Source organism: Enhydra lutris, unplaced genomic scaffold (genome assembly GCF_002288905.1).
Source record: "Enhydra lutris kenyoni isolate GAN:26980312 unplaced genomic scaffold, ASM228890v2 scaffoldscaffold12, whole genome shotgun sequence".
Lineage (NCBI taxonomy): Eukaryota > Metazoa > Chordata > Mammalia > Carnivora > Mustelidae > Enhydra > Enhydra lutris.
The window spans coordinates 8,142,873-8,167,366 of record NW_019154096.1 but is presented as its reverse complement, the minus strand read 5'-3'; the positions used below and the strand labels follow the sequence as shown (position 1 = coordinate 8,167,366).

Here is a 24,494-nt window from a genome sequence, read left to right as displayed (position 1 = left end):
AATGGTGTTCCCTTAGGGAAATTTTCAGTTCTACTTCTTTTTGCTTTTTTGAGTTGCTTAACTTTTGTACAATTAGCATACATCCCTGTTTTGATGGGTAAACACAGTGATATTCAGGGAAAATAAATTTTGAAGTCTCTCTTAAATTGTACCACCTACGTATTAGTATCTGGCTCTCTTTAAGGATTCCAGGTCAATGGGCATCACTCTGCTAGAGTTTCATGAATGCAAAGACCTTGAGAGGTTGTATATAGCATAACAATCTATTCGAGTTTGGGCTGAACCACACTATTCAGCTCCTTAAAGGACCTGCCAAATTCTTTTGTTCAGTATGAACTCTCAGGGGAAGTTATAGCCGTTTGTATTTACTAGGCCTACACTATTAGGTTTTATTATGAAAGTGCTTTCACAAGACGAATCATGAAAATTTTTAAGGTGAAATGTAGTTTGCTTTATATTTTTCCAGTTGGCCAAATGAATTATCCTAAGTCTGCTTCTGTCAAATTGAGATAATGATGATTTTGAAATCGGGTCAGCTAGTTCCGAGCCTTCCCAGCCTAGTTGGGTCAGTATGCCCCCCAGCTCTGTCTTCCTTTGCAGACTCTCCCCCCACCACTGTAGCATGCCGACGAGGGTGCTGGTTGACAGCGTGAGCTCTGAAATGTGACTGCGTTTGTTTAAATCTCAACCATTTTTTGGCTTGTGATCTGGGACACATTACTGACACCCTGCCTATCTCCTCATCCATAACATTGAGGGTAATTCTCAGTTTACTTGGAAAGACGAAATAAAAGGGCTCACATATCAAACCCAGTGTTGGGAACAGAACCCCCATTCAGTGCATATCAGTGAATTTTAATCTTAGGTGCTTCCATAGGTCATGGTCCCTTCAGGCCCAAGCAAAATATGACCCAGCACGGGCTGCTGTCACCTTATGCCTGTTCCTATCCCCACTCACCGGTCTCAGTCCTACCAACAGCACAGGTAAAGGGCCCAGAAGCTACTTTAAAAAGACTGCCGACCCTTGCACCACACTAAGTTTTACTCTCAAAATTCCCAGAAACGGAAAAAGAACAAGAAAAGGCTAATACTTCAAGTCTTCCTCTTATTTCTCAGAAATGAATCTTTGCATTATATCGGAAACTAGAATTTGCAAACGTTTCACTAGTAGGAAGATGCTACTTCCTTCTGGAGCACTGTGTTGCAATTTGAACAAAGGCCTCCTCGGGCGGAGAGAACTGTTATCTGGGTTCATACTGAACTACAGCTTCAATTGCAAGTGTAGGAAATACAGACAGTGAGGGAAAACGAAGCATAGCATAAGAAAACTCACAGCAGAAGACTCATGCTTAGAAGGTGGGGGAGTAGTCGTTGCAGCTGGGATGGGAACGGATGAGACCTGATGGACGACACGGGGTGCTCACGCCAGTGATTGGATTGTGGTGTTCAGTGTTGTGGGATGTAAATCATACCTCAACAAGGCTTTTAAAAGCATTTTTCTTTTAAAGGAAAAAAACAGGCAATATGTCTATCTTCTAATAAGAGATCTACTCTGGGATATATTTTTGATTTCTATTTTAAGGAATGAAATGTTAGAAATAGACATCTATGTTCATCATTCCCCCTTTAGTAAAAGTTCTCCAGTTAGCTAAAACTATATTTCATTTTTATTCCAGTATCTGTCAATAATGAACATTTTTATAAAACATTTGATCCTTTTTTTAGGACTTCAGTGTTGTGATTAAATGTCTTAAAAATTTTATAAAGGCCTCACTCCCTCCCCCCTCTCAAAGTAGGATCATGATTTATTTTCAGCAAAATATACATTTTAGTACAAAATTATTTCATCAAAATAATAGATGATTGCTGGGTAATGTCTTTAGTGTCTTCATAATGTACAACTGAAATCAGATGTGACCTCATATAGTCTCCTAGAGCCCTTTCCTCACTTTTAAAAGGGGAATAAAACCACCTTATAAGCATAGATATTATAAGAGCAAATCCGATAGTGTCTGTGAAAATAGCTGGAAAGTTTACAAGTGCTACCCCAAGAACAGTTACCATTACTACCATGACCTCCAAGATATGTGAGAGCGCTGATTAAAGTGGAGTGGACACTCGTAAACAGTGCTTTACTCTTACTGTTCATCATCAAATCTGTGTTTTAAGTAGTTGTCCCAGCCCACTGAAGGAAAAAATGAAAGAACAGGAAGTTCGTCTGACTTTCAGGAAGTTCTACTTTCACAGGGAAGGAAAAACCAGTGTTATCCCTTCAACTCAAATAACTTCTTGGGCAGGACAAACCCCTGTGCTCACACATTGCAAAGTTACTCCAGTCATGAAAGAAAGCAAAAATTTTCAAGTGCACAGAAAACTCCCATTCCACACAGAAGTACTGGATTGTATTCTTCAAAGTTCCCTAACCAAAAATAGGCTAGTCCTTCTTGGAGAATTACTTTTCTCTGTAACAGTACTATAGTTTCAGGCGAACACTACTACAGTCAGGATAGAAGACCCCGGGGGTTAAAACTTCTTTTCTCACTGGTTGCTCCGAGTCTTCTCCCTCACCTCTCTCTGCACAATAACCTTAGATGCTTTCCTTTCCTCAGTCAGCATCCAAAACTTAAGAATGAATCATGGCATCTCGTTTGTTCCAAAGGACGCGCAGGAGGGGGGAGCATAAGGGACTTGTCACAGCCCGTGTGACATACAGCCAGCTGACACACAGAACCCAAAGGATGGATTATGATTTTAAACAGATGCCACAGTTGAAAAGCTTTTCAGACAGGAGGAATAGAGGCATGATACCATGACACAATTTTATGGCAAGGATTTGATGTGTAAAACTTATTTCATCGATGACCAGTAAGTGGTTTATACATACCATTCAGAGCAAAGGCGCATAGGAAAAAAGAGCTTATTTTGTCTCTGCATTTTCCTCTGCCATTTGTATAAGTGACAATCAAGAGAGGGTCTGGTCTTTTCTTTCATTTCCCTTCCCATGTTCACCTCAACCCCTCATCAAGAGTGTCAATTCCATTTGCTTTGTCACTTGCCTTCAGATTAAAATTCAGTTCTGTAGCAGGAAATATCTGTATTATTAAATTCAAATTGATCAAAACCCAGTAAGACTATTTTCACAGAGGAGATAGTTTTCAAAAAAGACATTGAACTTTCAGTTTGGAGGAAGATCAGGAAAGGAACATCATACTTTTCTATTTTTAATTGCAACATGAATAAACAGTTGGACTATTTTATACAGCTCACCTGGAAATCAAAGAATACTTGTGATTTCTCTTATTAAGGAATTAGCACTGATTCATTTTGACTCAAGTCTCCTTATACTGAATCAAAATGGTTTACTGAAATGTGCAATTTACATGTACCCTTTCTCTTCCATACAGTAGCCATGCAAAGTAAACCTTACTTCACTTTGTAGTGATTATTAAAATTGACATGATAAACTTTAAATTATTTTCTTTTATCACCAGCACAAAAACAGACACAAAGATCAACAGAATAGAATAGAGGGCCTAGAAATAAACCCACGCTTATGTGGTAAATTAATCTATCACAAAGGAGGCAAGAATGAATATACAGTGGGGAAAAGACCTTCTCTTCAACAAATGGTGCTGGGAAAATTTGACAGCCACATGCGAAAGAATGAAACTGGAAAACTTCCGTACACCACACACAAAAATAAACTCAAAACGGATCAAAGGCCTAAAATGAGACGTGAAACCATAAAACTCCTAAAAGAAACAGAGGCAGTAATCTCTTTGACATCACCCTCAGCGATATTTTTCTAGATATGTCTCCGGAGGCAAGAGAAACAAAAGCAAAAAGAAACTATTGGGACTTGACCAAAATGAACAGCTTTTGCCTGCCAAAGCAAACCATCAACAAAAGGCAACCTACAGAATGGGAGAAGATGTTTGCAAAGGACATATCTGATAAAAGGTTACTATCGAAGATATATAAAGAACCTATCCAATGCAATATCAAAAACCAATTTTAAAAAAAGGGCAGAAGAGTTAAACATGTTTCAAAAGAAGACACAGAGTGACCAGTAGGCACATGACAAAATGTGTGGAATCACTACTCAAAATACAAATATAAAACTACAGTGAGATACCACCTCACACCTGTCGGAGTGGTTAAAATCAACAACTCCAGAAACATCAAGTGTTGGTGAGAATGTGGATAAAAAGGACTGTCACACACTGTTGGTGGGGATGCAAACTGGTACAGCCCCTGTGGAAAAGAGTATGGAGGTTCCTCATAATGTTCGAAATAGCATGCAAATCCAGTAGCTCTACTACTGGGTACTTACCCAAAGTAAATAAAAAATTAATTCTAAAAGATATATGCACCCCTGTGTTTATTGCATTATTAATAGCCAAGATATGAAAGCAGCCCAAGCGTTCATCGATAGATGAATGGATAAAGATGTGGTGTGTCTCTATGTGTATGTGCACAGACACACACACACACACTCTGGAATATTAGTCATAAAAAAGAATGAGATCTTGTTGTTTAGAACAACATAGATCGACCTAAAGGACATTATGCTAAGCAAGATAAATCTGACAGAAAAAGAAAAAATACCGTATGATTCGCTTACATTTAGAATCTAAAAAAACAAAACCAGCAAACAACAACAAAACAGACAAACAGAATGAATGTGTGGTTGTCAGAGGGGGGCCGGGTAGGCGGATGGGCAAAAAAAATTTACTTTCCTTATCAAATCATCAAATATTTTCTTGCCCCAACCGATATTTGATTTCTATGCACCATCTCATTCATCTGTATGAAGAAATACTACGTGTAGCAGTTTCCCAACTTGCTTCTGCATTTCTAAATTGATCACTCCAATATTTCACATAATTCTACTTTTCTAATACTTAAAGCACACTTATAACCTGAAATTTCACACAGACGGGAGTTGAGACTCCTAAGTTAACACTTCAATTTCATTTATTGACTCTGTGAAAGCTTAAAGTCAGTTGAAATGAAACAGAATCCCATATTGCAAAATTCAGCTCTGGGAGCTGTGCTCAGGTTTACTCAAGAAAGTGTTTGTATTCTCGTCATACTTTTGAACATAAGGCCTAAAAAAACTTTATGATGTTCCTGTTACATACTGGGAGGATTTTAATCAAACGGCTTAAAATCAGTTCTTAAAGTCTTTTTTTTTAATTTATTTGACAGATCACAAGTAGGCAGAGAGGCAGGCCGAGAGAGAGACAGGAGGAGGAGGCAGGCTCCCCGCTGAGCAGAGAGCCCGACGCGGGACTCGATCCCAGGACCCTGAGATCATGACCCGAGCCGAAGGCAGAGGCTTTAACCACTGAGCCACCCAGGCGCCCCCTTAAAGTCTTGATATAAGTGATATTCAAACTTCACCCTGATATTAAATGAAATAGGATAACTCTTTCCTCCCTGCTTTTGGACTTCACATTTTTCACCAGATCGCCTACAAATATAAATGTACTTCAAATGTAGTTAAGCCCATTCCACACGTATTTTGTAATTTTGCCCATGCTCACTTCATCTATGGAAAACGGTCCCAGGAAACATTAAGCTGCTCTGTCCACGGGGATGTGAAATCATCACCACAAAGTGGGTCCCTTGGGTTGTTCAAGGGACATGTGATCCCTTTTTGGTGCTGGTGGTCTCTCTGCTCTTACTGTGAACTTGCAAGGCAGCTGGCTGGTGTTGGGGGCTCAGAACCCAGCCACCCAGCTCCCAGAGCCTGATCTCTGACAGAGCTCGGTATTCGAGCTACTAGCTGGTGTGTGTTAATGGCAATAGGGGATATTAATATGAGGAACAGAGTATAAATTAACAAAAATTAAATGTATACAGTTGAGCTACACTGAAACATATAGAATGGCTCTTTCATACCCCCTACCCCCGCCGCCACCAAAAGCAAGAGAAACCATTTCATTTTAAGGACATGGCTATTTTCAACACTCCTAACATATACAAGGGGCCTGTTTTCCCCTCGCATGAATGAGAACTCTCTTTGAAAGTGTTTACATGAAATTTTCGGGGACACGGGCTACCTCCTGGCAAAAAGTAGACTACCTTATTCGGAAGAGAAATTATGTTTATTTTTGGGAGCAGCCCCACCTAAAAATAGCCTGTCCAGTCACCTTATATTCTTTGATTTCACAGGTGGAAGCTGAGAGCGGAGTCTATGTTCTTTAGGTTTTTATCACCTGACCTAATGCCACAGATGCCTAGTGCCTTCACGCCTGACCTCCCCCAAGAACAGAACACAGTGATTCCCCAGATGATGGGCTGCCTAAGGCCATTTCTCACACTTCTTCCATGCAACCCCTGGGCAGGTCTGTCACTTGCTTTGGTGGCCTGTGAAGACATGTAGCCCTCGGTGTTGTAACCTTTGCCTGGAATGGCCTTGCCCAGCTGTTCACTTAAATCCCAATCCCAGGATTCCTAAGCCCTGGCTGGAGTCCTGTGTCTCCTCGGGGCCTCTGCGATCCAATCAGCTCCAAATGGTCTCCCTCTTTCTGAACTACGAAGAACCTTTCTGCATAATTCATAAGTTAATACAGTACTAAAGGATTTCATTTGCTCTTCTTCAGATGTGTTATTTTCTTATTTACAAGAAGGCAGAAATTCCTTAAAGGCAGAGATTGCCGCTGCTAGTTCTGATCCCACCAAAAATATTGAGGGATTTTATAGAAGATAAATTTTTGCTGAATGTGATGGGCCCATAAATTGTTACAGAAAACATAAGAGTGACCGAAATGTTAACTTTCAGATACACTTTCCTATCACTCATATCTTAACCCTTGCAAAGACATGTCTAGTGCCTTCCAGATTTACATGGATATTTCTAGAATAACACATGGTTATGGATGAGAAATGAACATTTTACTGGACCCTAGAGCACTGATTTAAAGTACTTTTAAGGGGGCGCCTGGATGGCTCAGTGGGTTAAAGCCTCTGCTTTCAGCTCAGGTCATGATCCCAGGGTCCTGGGATGGAGCCCCGCATCAGGCTCTCTGCTCTGCAGGGAGCCTGCTTCCCCCTCTCTCTCTGCCTGCTTCTCTGCCTACTTGTGATCTCTGTCTGTCAAATAAATAAATAAAATTAAATACTTTTAAGGAGAAAGATTCATTCCTATAGAGAGCTGGTATAAAAAATACTTTCCAAGATGTGTAAGCAAGTCATTATTTGCAGTCTGTGCACACTCAACTTGGTTCCAACCACTGTATAAATACACCAGAAATACTTGCATCAGCTTATTCTTTTGAAGGAGGCACCTGAAATGAGGGTGACCCTTGGTAATGAGCCCACTAGAGGAACAGGAAGGGAAAGCAAGCTTTGAGTTTCCCGGGAGCGCAGAGCCCTCGATCACCTGGGTGACAGAGGACTGGAGGCCTTGGGGGAGGGTTTCTGCAGGCATCCTGTGTAGTCAGTCACCATGGCCACCCATGGCCGTGCTGCCTGCCACCCCCCAGCTGTTCCGTTTCACTGCCCATGTGGCCTGCCACGGAAGGTCTCGAAATGTTCCCGTCTTACGTGGGGTTTCCCTTTGAAGTTAAGCTGTTCACCTTTCAGAATGATGACACACAGCTCCGCTGACCGAGCAATGGATTTCTCACCTAATTGCTTCCTTAATCACCTCCCAGTCTCCTCTCGCCTTCCACTGGTGGACACAGCCCACCTGTCCGGCCTGCGTGGGATGCCCAGTGCTAAGCAGCTGTCAAAGATGCCACGACAGGGCTCCCGACCCTGGCCAGCCCTGTGACCCAGTGTGGCAGTGCTTGTGTCTTGCCGCCACCCTGCCTCTTCCTGTGCTGTCCTCCCTTGGGGGGGGCACAGGAGAAAGGAGAGGGGACCTGTCTGGCCCGTGTGGCAAGAGCCAGACCCTTGCTATGCCCCATCGGGGTTCCATGGCTCAAGGAAGCTGTGGAGGTAGCTTACAGGATTCAGCCAATGGTAATGAACCTAAAGGAAGGAGCTCGAGAGCTTTGTGGGGATTTAATAGAAGCTGTCACCGAGGTCATTCTGAAGACCTCAGGCTCTTTCTCACAGTGAAGAAATTGTACTGTCGGGACTCAGCAGAGCAAGGGAGAAAAAAGGGTAAAATTACTCCATCCCCTTCCTTTTCTCTGGGTAGAGCGAGAATGAATGGTAGTTATCATTAGGATATTTTAATAATAAAAATAGCATCACAACACTGACTGACTTATGGTGTGAGGCATTATTTGGGGGCTTTGACTCATTTAGTCTTTGTAACCTTGTGAGGCTTATATCCTACTGTGAGCCTCATGTTGGAGAATGGGAAACTGAGGCACAGAAGTAAGTGACCTCTGAGGAAATGACCAAGCATGCCCAGCAGGGAAAAATCTGAATACAGGAGATCTGAGTCCAGAGCTCTAGCTTTTAGCTATGATGTTGTCATGTCTGATTTCTTTTTCCTCCACAGACATTTTACTATGGAAATAAGAACGGCAAAAGATTCAAAGAAGGGAGTGCCTCTCTGAAGGTTCAACAGAAGGAGATGTGAACAGTGGATTATCGAAGTGGTGATTCTAGATTTGGGTCTAATAAAGGTGCTTGAATTCTAGAATTTTTTTTTTTTAAACAAAGGTTGTACATGTGACAACATTTGTTTGATGTCACTGAAGTGGCTGTTGTTGGTGTGATAAGAATCTAACCAAAATGATAGAAAAAGTTTCCAGTTGAAAACAAATCAGTAGGGACACCTGGGTGGCTCAGTCGGTGAAGACTCTGCCTTCGGCTCAGGTCATGATCTCAGGGTCCTGGGATCAAGCCCTGCATCAGGCTCCCTGCTCAGTGGGGAGCCTGCTTCTCCCTGTCCCTCTGCTGCTCCCCCTGCTTTCACTAGCTCTCTCTGACAAACAGATAAATGAAACCTTAGAAACAAACAAACAAACACAAAACCAAATCAGTAGGTCTGGACTTTAAGAGCCTTTTTACTGACCGCATGGTCTTAGGCAACCGATATGCATTAACCGTGACGTCCTTCTAGTAAAAGCAGAGCACGTCTCATTTCCTGCTCCCAGAGTAACTAGAAAGGTAAAATAATGTGCTGGATGTGGACCAATTTGAAGGTCATGGAGCAGGGTTCAAATGCAAGGCCTGATTATTTTAGTAAGGAAGTGGCATCACTATTGTAAAAAAAATATGATTAGTATCAGTTGGTCAGTAAACGAGCCCACATTAGTTGCATTTTACAGGAGTGTTCTGTAATGCTTTAGGTTATCTCTGTAGATGCCCTAACTCTGTTTTAGGATGCCACCTCCTGCCCAACACCGCAAATGCTGCTCGTACTTTGATTATTGGATTATTAGTTCCCATGACTGTCCTTCCCAGCGGCTGTTTCACCTTAGACTCTGAATGTCCCGGCAGGCAGCTTGCTACATAAATATGTAACAAATGAAATAGAGAGGATATAAGCCGGGAAGACGGAGATTATGTCTTCCAGATCTTGGTCCCTATATTTTATCCAAGTATGGAGCTCTGGTCTAGGAGGCATTGGATTGCTGGATAAAACCATTAAATATCTAATATCTAAAGCAACCACATCAGCATTGCCAGATTAAAAAGGCTGATTTGTGCAAATCTGTTCTGAAAAGCAAGCATGTCTCAGATGAGAGCAAAAGTAAATCAAGAATGTGACCATAGAGCAATGCGACTAGTTTTCATCTGTGGTGGTAGAATCAATCTCCTTATTCTGCAGTCATACCTTGCAAATTAAGGGGATTACCATCGTGTCTTAGAGTGGCGCTTACTGCTTTAATGAGTGAATCATCTATTAAAAAATGAGTTCTTTTGTTGAAAGTGCTATTATAAACGAAATGTGGTCTTTTGGAAGATAAACAGGCAGCACTGAGCAAATTAAAAAGCTCATTCTTCAAAATAAAAAAGAATAGTCAGAAAATATGGTTTCTGCCAGATAACAGGAAAAAAAAACAAAACCCAGTACGGATGACTTCTTGGAGGTAGTAGTTGTGAATAGGACATGTCTGATAGTCAACTCATTAAAATCTGCTCTGCTAAAAGTATTTATGAAACAGAATTAATAGCTCCAGAGCAGATTTCCCATTCATTTAAGACCAGTTCTTCAAGCTTCTGGTCTCATCACACTGAACGATGATGTGTTTCTGTTCTGCGCCAAAGTTGCATTCTCCTCTCCAAAAGTTGGCAATGAACTATTTAGTAATAGTCCTGCCTGAGAAATCTTCTGGCATCTAAATTCACCCAAATTGAGATAAACAATAAAAATTTAAGACACGCTAAGAAGACTTTTGCATATCATTATGCAAAGTAACATGAAGCTAATCTGTATAACAAATTATAATAAAACTCCTGAGTCCTACCAGGAAATGGGGTTCAACAACCTCAAATTTAATTCTTCATACCCAATTCAAGAGTTTTATAATCCTATTTTCTATACTTGGGATAAAATTTTAAATGCCATTATAAAATTAAAGTGCCCTATGGTTTTTATCATGTCATTTACCTGATCAACATCATTGCTGAACTAAGGATTGGTAGGTTCAACATATCCATTTTATATACTTGGTACGGTACTATGCATACACATATGGGAAATTCATCCATAAGTGTCCGGCAGGACTTTTTAATATATCACTCTATAATATTGATAACGATCTTGCACATATCATTTTCAGAGGAGACTGAAGCGAAGTTCTATAATCACAACAGAACAGGGCTCTGCCTGGTCTTCTTCCCACTGTGAAAGGCGTGGGTACTGGCCTGAAGGTGCTCTCTACTGCCCCCTGTCCCAGGTTTGTGGCAATTCACTATTCACCACGATGACCGTATGCTAAGGCCGGACTCTCAGCTCTGGCCTCACTGAACACTTATGACAAACAAACAATCACAGAGAAGAATATTTTTCATACCCAATAGTTAAGAGTCTCAGGCAGTGAGTAAGTGGTAAGAATGGGAGACGGTGAATCGTAGGGCAAGAGCCATACCTAAATGGCTAGCCCCCACTCAACAGTGAAGACAATCCAGGTATTCTGATTTTCACAAGGGGTTAGTGGGTCAAGGGCAAAAATCACATGACATGAAGATGTGGCTTCAGAGGTTAAAACCACGTGCCTCTTTTCTAATGTATGGCTTGTGCCTAGCGGCCCACTATGGATTTATCATTCCTGCAGATATCTAATGTTTTTGAAAACTGGACTCCAGTTAAAATTAATTCCTGAGGTGATGGTTTTGGTTAGTCTATAAACATCTGTGTGGAAAAGTAAAATATAATATCCATGAGAAGAAAATTAGGCTGAACTACCCTGACTCTCTCCTGCGATGGAGCTTATACACGTGTGTACACACACACACACACACAGAGGTATTTTTGTCTTTTTAAACCACGTTTTACATGGGCACCTTTTATATGTCCATGCTGCGCCATCCCTAATTTTCTGGTAAGTTGTTTGTGCCTCCTGAAACATTTTGACAGAAGTCTCTAGAAGTTTTCCCCTGTCAACTTGGCATGTAATTCTTCAGCTTGACGTAATTTCGGTGTATGAGCAATTTTCAGTATTTCAAACATCCTGAGTAAACTCCTCTATTTCATAAAATACCTTACTGGTAACCTAGAGGTCCCCAACTTGATATCCTCGGACCCTTAGGAACCCACAAATTGGTTAATGTAGATTTTTTCTTGGTCAACCAAAACAATAATTTTGCTGTCCAAAGTCTTTACAAAATGATATTTAAGAAACTATAAGTCACAAAATCAGCCTCTAGGGAGTTCTGTCCACATTTAGTTCTTCATTCAAAAAGGGATGGAAACCCATGCGAGCAGGTAAATAAACGCAGCCGACAATATGCTCTTCCTGGCAGGGACCTCTGCCCCCTGAGCTGTTTATGTGCCCCAACACCCCTGGACAAAGACAATACTGGTAATAAGTCTTCACTACCTCCATGAGCAGTTAGATTTTCTCACAAAATCAAAGTTCTTGAAAATGAAATCTAACACTGCGTTGACTGGCAGATTTCGGAAGAACAACTTCTCCTAGGCCCCAGATCTGTACTCCAATAGCGGAAAATCCTCACTATGACGCCAGATGTCAGGTCAGAGGCAGCCTAACGGATAACATGTCCAAGCAGTGTCACCGGAAGCAGAGTGCCAACTCAACAAAACCCATCATGGCTTGAAATTTTCCTGTCTAGTTATTTTCTTGCCTCATGTTTAGATAAACAGCATTTTTCCTGCCTGTCAAAAGCCAGGAATCCCAGCTGCAGCAGAAATGGACAAACATCCAAACCCAGCACTGGGCTGATCTGGTTTTAGGGCAGGGGATTTCTCTCATCCTCAATGGCAACAGGAACTGTTTACTGCACTGTAGAGGGAGTTCCTAACATACTGTACTGGTGTCTGGTGTCAGGGGTTCCTCCAGGTTCAGCAGAGATGCGGAAATTAATCTGCCTTCTCGAACTGGGGTCATATCCACACCATCTCCCAGTGCAGCAGCTCAGTTACCAGAATACATTTTTTTTTTTTCTGGTCTATGTAACAGATCAGTTCTTAAACTTGTATTTCAAAGGCCCAATATGCTATGCTTCCATTTGGTTTGCACCACATTCATGCAATATGTTGAATGAATAAACTTGCACCAAATGTCCCCATCGTCCTCATTAATACTTAACCTGTGTGTGTGTACACAAATGTGTGTGAAATATTCACACCATATTATCTAATATGGATATATACACACTATATATATATATATATATATATATATATATATATATATTATAACTTGGTATTTTTTATTGAATCACAGAAATAACTACAACATTATTTACATTTTCTTAAAGTTTTAAGGCAGTATTAAACATTTTTAATTAAATACAGATAGACAGATTTTACTCATTTATTTACTTCCCTAGTTCTGAGCCATATTCTCTAATTTATCCATGCACCAGATCTACAACCACAAGGATTAAAATGTAAATTTAAATATATATATAAAGGAAATGAAGTATATATATATATATGTATTACATAGTGTATTATAGTCTGCATGTCTACATATAACATATATATGTATCCCATTTCCTCTCTGTATTGAAATTGACATGTAGGTAGGTGCGTGACTAAGTGGATGAGAACTGCTCAGAACTAAGGAAGTTGAGGTCACAGAATACCAGCTGGATAAAAAGCGCTTTATGGCTCCTTGTTAGGTTAATAGGTTTACCTTTCATTTACTATGAGGAGGTTTTTCTAAAAAAGTAATTTTTTATTTTTTAGTCACCTGTTTACGGGCTACATAGTATTTAGCTCACTGTACCTGTTTCAGACTCGGATATGCTGACATGAAAGCATTTGGTACCGATTCAGGAACAGTAATAAGTAATGATGAGAGACTAGAGAGAAATCTTAATCTAGAGGGAAAAATGTGGGAGAAGGGGCCCCCCCCGAGCACGTAAAGGAGAATCACCTACCAGCTCCACTCGTCCGAAGCCTCCGACTCCGAGGGTGTCGATGATGTTGAAGTCAGACAGCTTCAGGTTGGCGAAGAAAGCAGCTTCGGCTTCGTATCTGGATTTTTTGATGCGAAAAAATGGAAATTTCTTAGAGGCGCAAACACGAGAACCACGCACGACCGACGCGGAATGACAGGACTGTGGCTCGGGGTTTACCTGCTCAAATTCCATCTTGCTTCTAGAGTCTGTGTCTCCTCCCAAGCATAAGTGTTTGGTCCCCGTTGTGCAGAATAACCAAGATTTGCACTTGTCTTTCAAAGGAGAGTAAGACAGAGCACCTGGTACCTGCCAGTCACGTGACTGCTACACCCAGCCACTAGATCAAGAGTTACATTGCAGGGCTTTCCTGCGCATCTTCTTGTGAGCCCGGATTGTCGGGCTGGTTCTTTTTTGGTTTTGTTTGGGGATTGGGGGTTTTGCTCGTTTGGGTTTAGCCGTTCAGATTTGGGAGGGCGGTTTCTCATGAGTTTCTCTTTTCCGGAGGCTGGCAGTGGCTCCTATCAGAATTTATTAAGAGCAGCAAGATCATTGTCTCTGGAGAGGCATCACAGTCAGGTTTTAGAACAGATCCAAAAAGCAGAGGACTGATGTGCCAATGTCTGAAACGGAGGATTTCGGAAGCATATTCACCTTCCTAAAACGTGTCTCCCCTCCGTTTATGTTTACCCACTGCCTCTCAGCTGGTCATCCCAGTGCCTTTATGATTGCCAGTGTCTTACAGGAGCGGTGTGGAGGAGCATAGACCATGCTCCGAAGTCTAGCTCTGACCCAGGCACATCTGACACACGCAAGCGGGCAAAATAAGCTTCTCCTGATGAGACAAGTGAATATGAGAGGCTTAAAATATCTTCTTATTAAAGGCCCTACTATTTTTAGAAAGGGCAGGAAGGCATAACAGTGAAGATGACCCTCCCTCTCACTCATGTCAGGTCAGGGAGTAATTCAGCTGTCTCCAAACTGAAGTCTCTGGATAGCTCTGTGCAACCCATGACCTACAGCCAGGCAGTACCCGACGTGGTCTACGCTATAGATAGATGTGATGAATGTGCTTGACAGGATGATCCGAACGCCGCTGGTCTGTCAGTTTCGGGATAGAGTCACCTGCAGGTGTGCGTGGCATTAAGCCGTGTAACATTTTAGCTATTCCTTTGTAATCCAACACAAATTTAGACTCTGCACTTGGAAGAGACGTGAAACAGCGTTCTAGGAGAGGTTTTAGACATTCTCCCCAAGTTACAACCCCAGTAGCGGTTTTAAGCAATTCTTGACAGACTCATGAGAGGGTACAAACGACCTTATGTTCATTATTGGCTGGTTCTGAGCCATGCACTCCCTCTAATGAACCTCCATAAACAAGGCTGCTGGCCAATCCTGATGGCGTTGTAGACTTCTCTTGTTAAGCACACAGTCAAAAGATTGGCATAGCAATTCTGGAGATGGTTTACTAGAATGGGACATAAGCAGCAAATGTGCATTTCTAGCATTCCGACTGGTCCACTACTTTGGAAAATTAAAACTCCATCCCATTTAAAGGGCCAGTGGCAGAGTTCACTTCAACAGGTGCTTACAAGGACATCTGTTGGGATCAGACCCTGTCATGGTTTGTATGCGGTCAAGCATTTCTCGGCAGGCTAATCAAATTCTTAATGAGACTGTTTCTGAGTAATATCCTATGTGCTTGCCAGATTTAGAAATCTCAGACACAGCGAGGGTAAACTCTTTCAGATTATTCTGATACCATTTTGTATAGTTAATAAAGTGTGGTGTTCTTATAGTTCCTGAAGTTATTCCCAAATCCTTACACTTGGGCTCTGTCAAGCTAGGCTAGTGATCTCCAGCCCTGTGTGCACCCAGAACTACCTGAGAATCGCCCAGAAACCATGTAATGTGGGTCCTACCACAGTGAGTGAAGCAGAAATTTTGGGGGGCAGTACCCAACTACCTGTATTTTTTTTTAAAGCTCCCTCGGGGATTCTGATGTACAGCAAGCATTGAGAATTATAGCTCCAACTTCTCTGAAAGCCGAGGGAATTCCAGAAACCATGGGAGCATTTTAGGGAGGATTAAAATGGTCCTGGGAAATCAGTAGCTGCCCAGTGAGTCTGGGGGTGATGTATTCATGCCAAGAGGGCTGGGGGCTCTTACAAACTTGTCTGGGCCCCTGCCCTCTGATCCTAGACCCCTTGAAATGACCAGTAATGGCTCACAGAGCTTAAAACAAACAAACAAACAAACAAACAAACAAAAAAGGAACATTGCTAAAAAAACAAAAACAGATACAGAACGCAGAAATCACAAGCTTAGCTGTTTTGTGTTTGCATTTCTACAGCAAAATCCTGACTTTGTTTATACTCACTCTGGGATTAACTACTGATGGTATTTTCATTAATGGGATGGATATATTAACTCTCATGTTAATAGTAGACATTTTCTCTGTAGCCATTAAAATCCACCTAAACATATATGGCCCCATACACTGAAGGCACAATTACCATTAAAGAAAATATTTCATGTTTTAAAGAAAAGAGGTTGGTAACACTGCCATCGTACTTGCTAATCTTGGTAATTACTTTGCTAATACGGCTTGGTGACTTTTTAAAATACTACCTAGTGGGGTGATTCTAATCTAGCAGTTGGTGAAATACATTCTGAGGGCCCTTCAGATAATGTCTTCTTTTTTTTTTTTTTTAAGGTTTTTAAAAAAGCTTTATTTATTTATTTGACAGAGGGAGACCACAAGTGGGCAGAGAGAGAGGGGGAAGCAGGCTCCCCACTGAGCAGAAAGCCAGACACAGGGCTTGATCCCAGGACCCTGAGACCATGACCTGAGCCGAAGGCAGAAGGCTTAACCCACTGAGCCACCCAAGAACCCTTCGGATAACATCTTCTTGATGTTCCATTCCATTCTGTGTTGGGGCCTGATTCTCAGAGAGTTCAAACCAGGTAGGAATGCTACCACAGCGTGCTTTATTTTTTCTTTCCCACCCAGGGTATGTGAGTTGCTTAATATTTTTCATGCATTTATTTCTCATTTAGATTACTCTTTACAGACAAGAGTTATATCATAGAGACCCTGTATACTTCTCCTTTTTAAATAACTTCTGTTATTCTGTTATGGTGGAAATCACACCAGGAAGGGACCTCTGTAAAAAAGTTAAACTGTGGATGATCTGTCTCTTCAGTTATCTATACTTGTTTATAACTGGGAGACTCATTTTTACTCTTCCTTTTTACTCAGGGATGATTTGAAGATAATTTGAATCCATCAGTTATGTTCTACTTATTTTAGAGTTGGTAAAAGTTTGAGTGCGAAAGGAGACTAAATAAATTGGTTAAGTAAATGGATGTCGTTCTACTAAATAAATTCATTTTGCCCGAAGGAGGTCAGTGTGGAACCCAAGTTTCTAATGGGGCCCAAGGAATTAAGCCCAGCTTCATTCAATTCTAAAATTCATCCATGAAACAGCACTTATGAAAAGGACAGTTGCCAAGTGCTAGGGGAAACTTTTTCAGGAAGAAATAAAGTTTGCGATGTTTGGTTGCTTAAAATCTAGAAAGGCATAGAAAGTATATTTTCCAATGTCCTCAATTTAGTTTGAGATATTGATTTCTGAAAAGAATATTGTTATTATTATTATAGTATTATTAATATTTTTTAATTTAAAATAAATTTTAAATTTCATTTTGAAAATTTTTTTTAGTATGGGGTGAAAGCAATGGATCTTCTCAGAAAAGTGCAAATATGGACAAGCCCTTTTTGATATGACCTTAAAATAGGTCAACAACACAAAAATGACTATACAATAAGAAATTAACCACGTTGGGTGAAGGAGGCAGAGATAATTTTTCTCAAACAGTCCCGACTATAACATTCAGCCAGGGCTCTAGGTAATTAGAATCCACAGACAATAGCTGATCTGTATAGGGTACTCTTTAAATAATGAAATACTAAACTTTTTTTTTAAAGAACTGATTAAAAGTAATGAAGTTGTGTAGATGTTCTCTCTTTTCATTTCTGCCTTTATACCAAGAAGTTCCAAAAGCGATGAAAATGCAAAGCAGCAGGTGTAAAGATGAGCAGAACAAGGCATATACGCATAACCTAGAAACAGAACAGTCCAGAAATAATCTCAGCCTCTCTACATATACAACCACATATCTTCACAGTATTACATTCACTGTTTTTAGGAAATAGATAATAACCATTTATGTTTTTCCATCACTTCCAGTATTACTAGATTCCACAAAGCCATGGAATAAGAATTAGTTGTCCTTCATTATTCACAATCATTTTCCCACTGTTGCCATAGGGCCATAAATCAATGGTATCATCATCTCACAACCACAGAACTGGGCTCTGTACTTGGTAAGTGACCATTATTATTAAGAAGTAAATGTCTCGCTCTATTGGAAACCACATATGATGATTCAACCCAGTACAAATATGTGTGGAACTTAAAATTTTTTATCTTGAGATTAGGATAGCAGTCATAGCTTAGCATTATCTTACAAAGCAGATTGTATCATGTGCATTTTTAATGTAAGTGTCAAGGAGTCAAAGGAACATAATAGTTGTAGAAGGGTTACAAATGCCAGTAATTAAGAGTCAATGGAACCAAAGGCTACTGTAGCCCTTCTGCTTTAGCCCCACTCATCTATAATCTACATTGCTTCAGAAGCCTACTCTAAAAGTCTCCAAGGAAAATCACATAAAGTCCATAAAGTCTTAGCATCTAATCCACCTGCAAAATAGTTACCATGGTTTTGCCCGAGCTCATCCGCTATTGGGTATATTTTTGTTTCTTGATGAGTTTAGTTTTACCACATTTTGGAAATCTATAAAAGTGAAATTCTTCAGTAACTACATGGACTCTCATCTATGACTAAGTTTCTTATTCTATAACTTCAGTAAGATGATTCAGTTGGACAATGTCTACTCTGGACTTAAAAATAACAAAAGAGCATCCTAGCATACAGACAAAAGTTAAGGACTTGTGGTCCTACTTCTGCCAATGATTTGGTACCTCCAAGTCCTGATTTTGCCAACATTTGGGCCTTTCTAGGAGTATCAACAAATTTACATTTAGTAAGAATGAATTTTATAATTTGTCAGAATCCTTAAATGTCCAGATAAATGCCTAGAAATCTTTTAAAACATTTTTAAATTTTATTTATTTATTTGAGAGAGAGAGAGAGCATAAGCAGGGGAAGCAGAAGGCAGAGGGAGCAGAAGGCAGAGGGAGAGGGAGAAACTGTCTCCCCACAGAGCAGGAGGAGGAGCTCAATGTGGGACTGGATCCCAGAACCCCAGGATTATGACCTGAGCCGAAGGCAATCCTTTAACTGACTGAACCACCCAGACACTCCCCCACATTTTAATATGATCAAAGAGCACGGAAAGCTATAAATATATATAGAAATAGTTAAAAAGAGGATAAGAGCTTTCAGAAAGTGAGCCTTAAAGCACAAAAGATGCACACATGGTCTATGAAATAACCAGGATATAATTCTGCCTGTTCGGTGAATAATCAATTTGGTATGCAGGACTTTATGCAGTAGAAGTAGTTCCTGATTTCATAAAGCTTGGTTCATTTGGTAATTTGTAGGTCTGTAGAAATTCAGCCAGAAAACCAACTTTAGAGAGAGAAAATAGAATTAGAAACTGGACCAATAATGTTTGCACATTAAAATAAATGTGATTTGGGCTTAAACTGCAGGTCTCCCTCAACTCTGTGTACGTACAGTTAGTACGTCCACGTCCTTCCTTATTCCCCTGATTCTCAGATGTCTGGAGTTAGCTGAGTCAGCCACCCAAATAAAAATGAGTAGTCTTTCTTAACTCTGTAACTAAACTATCGTCATCTCTTATTAATTTAACTCTATTAAAAGTTTCATCGATAACTGAACCTGAAAGTAGAATCTTTTGACTTCATTGGAAAACAGAGTAAACCATTTTATAACTTAAGGTTTGAACAGGGAGTTATTTCCTGTTGAAAGAATCATGGTTTTCAAATAAACCAATTTTATAGAAGTCCCTGTTAACATGAGAAACCCTATTCCTAAAATTCTAAACAAAAAGGGATGATTTCTCAGTTACTTGGTCATAAGACACACAGGGACAGTTGTTCGTATAGTCACTCTTCTTTAAGCAGCAGTGATAGAAACTTCTAGAAATAAAAAGTTTAAAAGTAATTTAATGAATATAAAGTGTTTCATTATGTCAATTTTTGCCAGAAAGTGTAATCTTGTCTTCAGGGAATCTGAGATAATATTACTTTGTTCTCTCTATTTTAAAAATTGTAGTTTTCAGGAATAAGCAGACTTTTTTTTTTTTTTTTTTGAGTACTCTAGTCGTGAAATAGTTCTACTTCTCTTTCAGATATATTCCCTTGAGGAGATACAGCCAACAGGAATACACAGGAAAATTGCATTTCTCATATCTGCTGCATAATAAGAATGATAGTAATTCAAATATTCTGCATTTTGAAAGCACCTTTCTTCCCAGGACTTTAAATTTCTCTCATTTAATTTATCCTTCCTGATTCTCTGTGAAGATGAGATAACAAATACTTTTCCTTCTCTTTTTCAGTGGGGCAGACCAGTCATTGATAAGTGGTTGGTTTCAGAAATTAAATAGCAGAAGTAGGGCTAGGACATTTGCTCAAGTTTCAAATCACGGCATAGTTACATTTGCTCCTAAAAACTTAACTTACTTTTAAGCAAGATAGGAGAGAATCATACAACTTTAGAGATATTTTTATTTCAAAGTCTGGAGATACTAACATGGTTCAAAATCTGGACTGACATCATGGGGAGTTCACCTAACCCAACCTCTGATTTTTTAAAGATAAAAAGTAAAGTCCAGAGACGGTAAGCAACTTAGCCAAGGTCCCAAAGACTTGGGGACACAGGCCAGGTGTTTTGACAGTGATCTTTTTACTATCTGATTCTATCTTTGCAGTTTTTATAATATTCTGATATTTGAAATACAAAGGCAAATGTAAAACTTAGAGTATATTTAAGTAATATGGTACAACTTATTACAGTTGGGACTAACTAACTAATAAGGTTAAGATTAAATTCCCCTCCTCTTTTTTTCCCAATTATATAACACATTATATATATAACACATAGACTAAACATGACCTATAAAGACAAGTTTTTGGGTAGAAAAGAGATTTTTCTATTTCAGGGGAAAACTTGGACTGTCTTCACCCACCTTTTCTTTTAGAGTTGTGGGTTATGGCAAACAGAGTCATCAGGGAAACCGAATGAGAATTTTGCCACAATGGGTATTTCTCCAAAGTGGCGGGAGGCACAAAGATGAGGGTGAGAGGTACTTCCCTGAGGTCTGACTTATGGGAAGAGTAAAGGCAGAAGGCATGGTTATCTCCACCTTTTTTATTTGCCCTGTGCCCCACCTCCCTGGACTTGAGAACTCTAACCTTCATCTTAAAATTAGTCCCAGTTGTACTCTTAAAGGAATCAGAACACTGAAATGGGAACAGTAGGGTTAGGGCTCAAATAAACACTAGGGATCTACTTTTATTTCTGGACTTAGAACCAATGCTGTGTACTCCCATCTGTCTGTTTCCCCTTTATCCCTGAAGGACTCTCCAGGAACTTAAGGGACAGGGGACCCATGGTCATGATCACAGTGGGTCAAAGAAGGAAAAGCCAGTAAAATGCAGTGTGTGGCAAGAACATTAGAAGATCCACACACCCTCCCAATCCTCTGGGGATATAATAAAGGAAATGACCAGGAACTGGATCAGCACAGACCCGAGCAAGACACTCTCTTACTGTAAAATAAAGGGTTCGCACTAGACAGGTCTACAAAATTTACTTGCAGCTGGATGGTTCTGGGATGCCAAGTGTCCTGAGATACACACTTTCCCTTTTCCTCCTTTGGGGTCCTATTCCCCACTCTTCCTCTAATCCATGTCTCCTGGAGCTCCTATTTCAGGAAATACTACCAGAGGCTTTCATGTAAGGGAGTTCTGCTGTCAGCTCCCAGTTACTAAGGCGGCAAGCAGGAAAGACAAGTGTTGATGTCCACAAGAGAACTACAAATGCACTGCACCACACACTGTGACGGACCCGGGGCTCCCTCTCCCCACGCATTCCCATCAGAATTATGGTTACAAAGAGAGCTGATAACACCTTGGGAGTTGGGGCCAGACAGCAATATTTTACCCTATGATGTACAGGCAAGTCTATGCAGATGTTACTTACCAAGACTAATAATCATACTGAGACAGGTAGGGACCAGGCGAAAAAACCCTCAAAGGAAAAAAGTTTTGGAATCGGGGCGCTCAGTGGGCTGGTGTTGCTAAACCACTTTCATACAGAGCAGACCCAGGATGAGGCCAGGATTTGGCCGCATATAGGCCCCATATATTGCAGGACTGAAAACAGAGGACTCCGCTCTAAAAAGCACCAGTGAACTGTGGGAATAACCTGCCTCCATCAACCAATCAGGGGAAGGCTCTTCCAGCCAATCAGGATGAAGCGGGTTTTTTTTTTTTTTCTTTCCCTCATTAGCATCCTGGACCACTGAGTGTGCACCGGAATGGGAACCCCAGGGGCAACTTTCTCTGCCTAAGCCGAGTCTCCTCTCCGTTTGGGGAAGCCAGGTTATCTTTACTCTGTCAGCACTCTGCCTCCCTTCAACTTTATCTGTGACCCTAATAAAGCCTCGTGTGCCTCATTTCTATGTTGGGGAACCCAACCCTGGTAATAACATGTGAGTTTTAAGGAACTACTAGAGTTGATTTGTGCCTGTATGTGACAGACACCTATTACATGTCTACAGTAACACAGGGGAGCTGTGTCCTGGTTCTAAATCATTATTCTCTAGTGATCTTTGAGAACACCACCCATACTGGAAAGGGGGAAAACCTGTAAATCTTTTCCTTAGTAGAGAACATAATAAGTGAGGAAAAAGAAAACAAAGCAAAAAATTCGCTCTGTCAGGTTGTTTAGTAATAGTAACGGTGCATTTATCAAATAAACTGTCTCAGGAAATAGCATACATTTGTCAACAAGTAACTGCCACCTGGAGGCAAAATCTGGCCTTGTCCTAGGTTGCCGTCAATACAACTGGATGATAAAGCAATCTACAGGGTTTGGGGCCCTTTCATCCATCCTTCTTTCCTTTTTTGCTTCCTTCCTCCCTCCCTCCCTTCCTTCCTCACTTTCTCTCTTTTTCACTGATGTCCATATTTTTATTCAGATCTCCTTAGTTTCTACCAAATCTTCTTCTTCTGTTCCAGCCTTCCTTCCAGGCTACCATATTACATTTAGGTGTCCTGTCTCTGAAGAGTCTCTTTGGCTGACATAGCTTCTCAGACTTCTCCTGTTTATCATGACCTTGATGGTACAGAGGAATACTGGTCTGTGTTTCATAGCACGTCCCTCATTTTGGGTTTATCTGGTATTTTCTAGGTTTTTGCTAGGGTTGTAAGTTTTTTTTGGGAGCAAGACTATGGAAGTAGAGTGCTATTTTCATCACATGATAGCAAGGATATATAGTATTATTGATAGGACTATCACTGATGATGCAAACCTTGATCATCCGGCTGAGATAGGAATTCTGTAGTTTATAACACAGTATCTCATTCTAGGAACCAATGATTGCAAAAGGAGCTGTATTAAAATGTAATCTTCTCCATAATTGTTACCTTAGAGATGTGTCCCCTCTCAGGATGGGGTAAGTGCCAAAAAGCATCACACATGTCCACACTACTCAGCTTTCTGCCCAATAATCTAAAAGGGTCATGACAAAATACACTACTTAGGATTTGCATGCTGATGGCCACAAGAGTAAAAACCCGTCTCTTCCCACACATTTCTTACAGCACTGAGGGAAGAACTTGATACCATCAAATTACTGCCTCTTTTCTTATCTACACGTATACCAAATTTTTACCATAATTGTTTGTCTGAGTACATGTCTCACTTGTCATGGACATTTAGAACTAATTTTCAATCACATTTCATGTCAATTGTACCACTGATTGAAATAAATTACACTTAAACTGACCTTCACTTCTGGGTTAGCACATCTTGGTCATTTCTCTGTGCTTGTAACAATGGATTTTAAAGACAACTACGCACTAAAAGACTTCATCATTGAGCAATCTGTTAGAATGCTAAGTGACTTCTTCTAATATTAGGTTATGAGTATTTTTCTGTGTGCATATAATACAAATGATGCATTTATTTCACTACTTTATGAACCTCCTGGCTCTGCCTTGTATATAGCCCCTTGAATAGACTGGGTCATTTCCTCCCTTTTTAAATCATCAGTAAATAACAGAGAGTAAAATGGAGAAAATGAGAAGGGGCATTCAGAGCTTATTATGGTTATTCTTTATATTGTTTAACAGCTAGAGACTGTTTTTTCCATGTGTGGCTTCCTTTTCCTCACAGATTTTCTCCAGATCAAGTTGACCTTCTGGCTACATCCTACTCTCAATTCTCCTTTTGTGACCTCCTTTTTCTTCATCCAAGTTACTGACTTTCTCTCAGAAGTTAATGACTACCAGGTTTACATGGCCTCGATGGATGAATTTGGTTTTGCAAGAGCTTGTGACAAGAGAAGCAGCTATAAGTGGGATGGGAGCATCGCCTTGACTTGACTCATTATCAGCAGTGCAGTGTGGATGCTGGATGTCCACCCGAGCAAACACAATATCTGAATGGGTTCTTGGTCTCAGTGGGAAGCCTGATATGAGGTTCAATCCTAGGACCCTGAGATCATTACCTGAGCTGAAGGCAGATGCTTAACTGACTGAGCCGCCCAGGCATCCCAGGATAACTGTTTCTTTAATAGTGATGCCCAAATTATCTAGTGCCCTCTAGGGATGGGGGTATTCCCTGAGGAAGGACACTGTCCATATTATTGAAATTTTTCTTTTTTGATTACCACATGGATCTCTCACCGTATTACAAAAATTTGAAAA

General features: G+C 40.5%; 1 protein-coding gene across 2 annotated transcripts in view; it reads right to left on the bottom strand.

Annotated features, from left to right (window-relative positions):
* The window catches only part of LOC111145213 (protein kinase, cGMP-dependent, type I), a 1,255,864-nt gene that overhangs the window by 28,533 nt on the left and 1,202,837 nt on the right, over positions 1-24,494 (bottom strand). For both annotated transcript variants that reach the window (XM_022499949.1, XM_022499948.1), the window contains exon 10: positions 13,486-13,582. In XM_022499949.1, coding sequence (XP_022355657.1) covers positions 13,486-13,582 — 97 coding nt within the window. The remainder of the gene's footprint in view (positions 1-13,485; positions 13,583-24,494) is intronic.